The sequence below is a fragment of the Octopus bimaculoides genome, chromosome 19 (genome assembly GCF_046866305.1).
Source record: "Octopus bimaculoides isolate indiv1 chromosome 19, ASM4686630v1, whole genome shotgun sequence".
Lineage (NCBI taxonomy): Eukaryota > Metazoa > Mollusca > Cephalopoda > Octopoda > Octopodidae > Octopus > Octopus bimaculoides.
The window spans coordinates 37,240,414-37,246,413 of record NC_142946.1 but is presented as its reverse complement, the minus strand read 5'-3'; the positions used below and the strand labels follow the sequence as shown (position 1 = coordinate 37,246,413).

The following is a 6,000-nucleotide window of genomic DNA, read 5'->3' as shown; positions in this document are numbered from 1 at the left end:
AATGACAGGTATTTATTTTATTGACCTTCAAACAAAGTAAGACAAAGATGACCCTAAAGAGTTTGAAATCTTGAACGTATAATCTAATATTTATTCTGAAATCCTGTTATTTCCAATGCAAACTCAAATGTATGTATAGATATGTATGTTCATTTATTCCACTCTACCTGCCTAGCTATCCTACATTATGTATATTTTTCCTCCAACACATTCACAAGCACACACATAATTCTCATGTGTGTACCTGTGTATTTATATGCATGTGTGTGTGTATGAATATATGTGTTTATGTGTATTTATATGTATTTCTATGTATACAGAATTCGTTCTGTAGGAGTTGAAAAAATTAAAAGTATGATTTCCCTTCTAACAAACACTACAAATAACCATAGTAAACTCAATGAAAAACCTATAATTTATATATATATATATATATATATATATATATATATATAGATGGATGTATCAAAATAGTTTTATTCAAATTCATTGGTATTCCAACGGCTGAAAATGGCTGAAGATTAGCATCACACTTGAAACTCAGAAACAACAAACTTGAATCAAAGCTGTTTTGATCCATACATGTAACTGCCAGTAAATATGTTGAGTGTCATTCTTTTGTTTGTCCACTCACTCATATGTGTGAGTGTGTGTGTGTGTACATGCATGCATATGTATACACATACATCCACGTGTACACATAAAATACATGTTGCATAACACACTCGTGAAACTACTGTAATTCTTCATCTGGGTAGAGAGCATTAATCAGCTGTTCATATGCCACATCATCAACTACCACCTTGCTTTTCATTACATTCAGCAGATTTGTATCTCCATCCACAATTTGTGAAAGTTGATGTGCTTGCCAGTCAATTTTACTAACAAGCTCTTCGTACTCAATAGAACATTCCTCATTAGTGAACCTAAAAAAATCAGGAGATAGAACAGGAATAAATGTGGTATATAATTATTTGTGATATATAATTATTATGATGAATAATCATGTGCATGGAAAATAATGAGAATCTATACGATAATGTACATATTCATTATTAATACATTCATGCAGTTTCAAAAGCAAATATGTGAATCACTGTTGTGTTTGTCATTGGAGGACAACTTTTCTTTTCAGATAATGCTTGTCTTAAAGATATACAATTCATTGGGGGCTAGTATTTGGTAGAAATATTAGTAAAGACCGAATCTAAATCCCTTGTAACATTTAAATTTGTTATCAGTCCAAATCAAACTTTTCATTGTACAAGAATTTAAAAACTAATTGACCAATCTGACTAGAAACCATGCATGCTTCATCTTGGTTAAAATGACAGGATGTCTTCAAGTTTCTTCAACATCCCTGGAACATCTTGCTCTTTAGTATTAATAAAGGACTGGAATTGCATCTTAGATAGGATTAGGTATGGCTAGGTTGTGGATGCATTGTCTCAGTATAGATCACCATCATGGGGTTGTAACTTGGATCTCAATGTATTTATATTAAATACTACTTAGATGAAAAATAAATTGAATAACTTGATTAAAATAAAGAATTAAATTAATTTAAGGAAATTCAATTCAAAACTAATCTAAGCTATTATTTTTAGCAATTTCATTGATCCTCATGGAGGTATTTTTGTTGTCTCATCTTATGGATGTTGGCATCTATAACCTACATGAGTTTTAATTAAGAGGATTTATAATGAGAGACGTTCCAGCTTCGACCATCTTGTCTAGAGTGTATCGAAAACTAATTCTTTTGTCTCAGTCATTGAACTAGAGCTATGCTGGGGCACCATCTTCAGCCGCATGCCTTCAGAAGGATATTATCCAACGACACACTATCCACTGTGTTCTCATTTTTTAAAGACAATAGGATGAGATCTGAGAGACATTCAATTGCTTTTACTAGCATGTGAAATTAACTGGTAAAGATTCTCCTGCTTTTACATATTTTTGTTTAACTGTGCAACTTCCCAGAACAAGTTAACTTATAATCAAAGACATTCCAGCAATGACTAACTCCCAACCCACTTTTCTCTCTATCTCTCACTACCCCTGTCATCTCACCAGAATTCCTAGTCTTTGCTCTCTGTAACATCAGCCTCTGGAATTTCCTCTTCTTGCCCATGTCTTTTTTGCAGTGTTAGATTTTAACATTTAACAGCATCAACCTCACCAGTATTGGAGACATTCCAACAATTATGAAAAATGCCCCTTTTTCAGCGAGTGACAAAGAACAAAAAATTAAGTTTTTTTTCCAGATATAGTATATATGGAACTCTACCATCAAATGTATTCGCTATTGGAGAATACAGTCTCTGTAAGTTTATAGAAAGCTCCAAGACAGCTGAAAGGAAGCAGAGACCAGGTCAAAATTCTTGCAACAGAATGGATTCTGATAAAGGCACCAAAGGGCCATGTGAGAGTTTTAAATAGACTGGATAATGGATAGTCTACCATTCAAAAGGAAGAGTAGTTACTTCTATAGATTCTCACAATCTTTCTGTCTCTGAAATTTGACACTGAGAATTATAGTGGGAGACACTTGTTCAAAGTGCCATGCAATGGAATTGAACCTTAAACTATGTCATAGTGAAGCAAATCTCTGAAGCACACAACCATGCCTGCACTCATATTCAGACAAAAGAGTGTCATCTGAAGTATATTTGTTAACTTTTCCTTGTACATCAAGCTACAATATAAAGGTGCCTTCCTTGAATCTAGCAATCAATCAACTGGCTTCTTAAAGATAACACTGTATGAAATACTTAAAAAAAGATTGAGACAAGTTATAACCACCAGCCACAGCACTGCTACCAAAATACACACACTCACATACATTCATATATTTGAATATTTAAAAGCACCATTTGAACATTGAGTATCACAGAGGTAAAGTGACTGAGTTGCTTTCGAGTATTGAGCCTCACGAAGGCAAAGTGGCTGAGTTTCTCTTGAGTGCTGGGCCTCATGGAGGCAATGGCCGAGGCCTTTGGCATTATGTCATGCTTGAGAAGGAGACCCATCAAGCTAAACAAAATCGCAGTCATGACAGATATCAGTGTCACACAAATGGCACCTGTACCAGTTGCACATAAAAACACCCATTACACTCTTGGAGTGGTTAGCATTAGGAAGGGCAACCAGCTGTAGAAAACCATGCCAGATCAGACTGAAGTCTGGTGCAGCCTCCTAACTGATCAACCATCTAACTTATGCCAGCATGGACAACAGATGTTAAATGATGATGATGATGATATATTGAATACACACACAAGCATTTCAATATACGAATGCATGTGAGAATGTCTATACCTGCAGTATATATATATATATATATATATATATATATATATATATATATATGTATGTATTAGACCTTTCTAATAGCTGAGTTATTACCAGAACTAGAAGAGAAATTTCAGGTGTGGAAGCAAGGTCAAGAATCGAAGGGCCTTAGCAAAGACAAAATCTAGCAAAGTCAAAAGTCTTAGTAAGAAAATAGACAAACCACAAATCTCTTTAGGTTGATGGCCCTGCTTGATAAAGGCATAGGTAGAAACTTCATAAGATGTACCTGGTGTAAGCTATGGACTCATAAGAGCTGCAGCAATTTCAAAGGAAGGTTAACTGGGAAGATAGTTTTTGTGTGTGGCAGATGGGCAACAAACACTGGAAATGTGCATAAAACAGCTTCCATCACATGCCGGGGTGGGGGGTGGAGTGTGACTAGAAGTATTTGACAGCTTCTGTTACCTAGGTGATCAAATCAGTAGCAGTGGTGGATGCTCTGAGAGTATAGCTACTAGAATAAGAATAGGCTGGGCAAAGTTCACAAAGCTCCTACCTCTACTGGTAACAAAGGACCTCTCACTTGGACTGAAAGGTAGACTGTATGGTGCATGTGTGCGAACAGCCATGCTATATGGTAGTGAAAAATGTGCTGCAACTGCTGAGGAAATGCATTGGCTTGAAAGAAATGAAGTTAGTATGCTCTGCTGAATGTGTAATGTCAGTGTGCATACATGACAGAGTGTAAGCGACCTGAGAGAAAAGTTGGACATAAGAAGCATCAGATGTGGTGTGCAAGGGAGGCAATTGCGCTGGTATGGTCATGTGTTATGTATGGATGAGGACAGCTGTGTGAAGTAGTATCACACCCTAAAAGAGGTGGGACCTGCAGAAGAGGTAGACACAGGAATATCTGAGATGAGGTGGTGAAACATGACGTTTGAATGTTGGGCCTCACAGAGGCAATGACAAGTGACCAAGATCTTTGGAGATGTTGTGCTTGAGAAGAACCTGGTGAGCCAAATAAGATTGATTGATTGTCGTGGCTGATGCCAGTACCACTTGACTGGCTCCTGTTTCAGTAGCACGTAAAATGCACCATTCAAGTTTGGTCTATGCCAGTGCTGCCTGAATGACCCCGTGTTAGTGGCACATAAAAAGCACCCACTAAAATGTCAGAGTAGTTGGCGTTTGGTAGGGTATCCAGCTGTCGAAACCTTGCCAGATCAGATTGGAGCCTGGTGCAGTCTCCTGGTTTGCTAGTCCTCAGTCAAACCGTTCAACCCATGCCAGCATGAAAATCAGATGTTAAAACGATGATGATGATGATATGTATATACAAATACATACACACACACACATACGTATGCATGTATGTATTTGTTGGCACATGGCTTAGTGATTAGAACATCAGGCTTAGAATCAGTTGGGAGTTCAATTCCTGGACAGGGTAGTGTGTTGTGTTCTTGAGCAAGACACTTTATTTCATGTTGTTCCAGTTTGCTCAGTTCTAGAAATGAGTTGCAATGTCTCTGGCACTGAGTTGTATCAGCTTTTGTCTTTCCTTTGGACAACATTTGTGATGTGGAGAGGTGGGGAGACCGGTCTGCATCTGTGACTGCAGGTCTTCCACAGACAATCTTGCTTGGTAAGAAGTTTGCTTCTAAACAACATGGCACCAGGTTCAATCCGACTATGTAACATCTTGGGCAAGTATCTTCTACTATGGCCTTAGGCCAACTAAAGCCTTGTGAATGGATTTGGTAGATTCCATAGACAGAAACTGAAAGAAGCCCATCATAGTGTATGTGTGTGTGTGTGTGTGTGTGTGTGTGTCTGTTATTGTCAGAGACCAGACTCTAACAAAACATAACTCAAAGTAATTGAGGAAAATTCCTCTTCAAACGATGTCAAATTCATTCACCCCGAAGAGATTGCACCAATAATCCATAAATCGCTGCATATGAATATGTGTGAAGCAACTGAAACGTTTGTCAGACGTTTATTCTAACTGGAAATTAACAAAGTTTCAAAGTTCAAATTCTTCATTCTTCTAATTTGAATATATATATATATACACACACACACACACACACACACACACACACACACACACAGCAACTGAGGGCACTATTCAGCACCAGTATTGCTAGAAATAAGAGTAGAAACAACTCGTAGTCACTATGAGTTGTTTTAACTCTTATTTCTAGCAATACTGGTGCTGAATAGCACTCACAGTTGCTTTAGCGACATATAAATATTTGTCTTTTGGTTTAAAAATTGCTAACAAGCCAGCCATATTTATTTATATGTATAGATCGATGGAAAGATATAGATATATCAAGGCACCTATGTGTGTTTGCATGTATATGGTAGGTTGCCATTTACAGAATTTCATTCAAAAGGCATTCCCAATCTATGGTTATCAAAGAAGACATTTGCATAGAGTGCTTTTTTGAAGGATGGAACGTGAAACCACACAGTTGGCAAGTGAACTTCTCAGCAAAGATTTAAAAAATTAAAAAAATCAAATACCTGTAAATTCCACTTACCCTTGTAGAAGGTGATCCAGTAAATCCTTTGAGATTGGAAATTTTTGACCTAACATTATTCTTCGAATTGCTGAGGCAGGCAAGTAACCAGTTCTTTACAAAAAGAAAACCAGAATAACAGATGAAAATCTGGTGCAAGTATGGCCATTTGGAT

The 6,000-nt window shown here is 37.0% G+C and overlaps 1 protein-coding gene across 1 annotated transcript in view; it reads right to left on the bottom strand.

Annotated features, from left to right (window-relative positions):
• Nucleotides 1-6,000, bottom strand: part of LOC106871294 (EF-hand domain-containing family member C2) — a 38,328-nt gene continuing 32,328 nt past the window's right edge. The window contains exons 10-11 of the mRNA XM_089337494.1: nt 5,847-5,939; nt 1-926 (exon numbers count right to left, since the gene is read on the bottom strand). Coding sequence (XP_089193620.1) covers nt 734-926; nt 5,847-5,939 — 286 coding nt within the window. The 3' untranslated portion in view covers nt 1-733. The remainder of the gene's footprint in view (nt 927-5,846; nt 5,940-6,000) is intronic.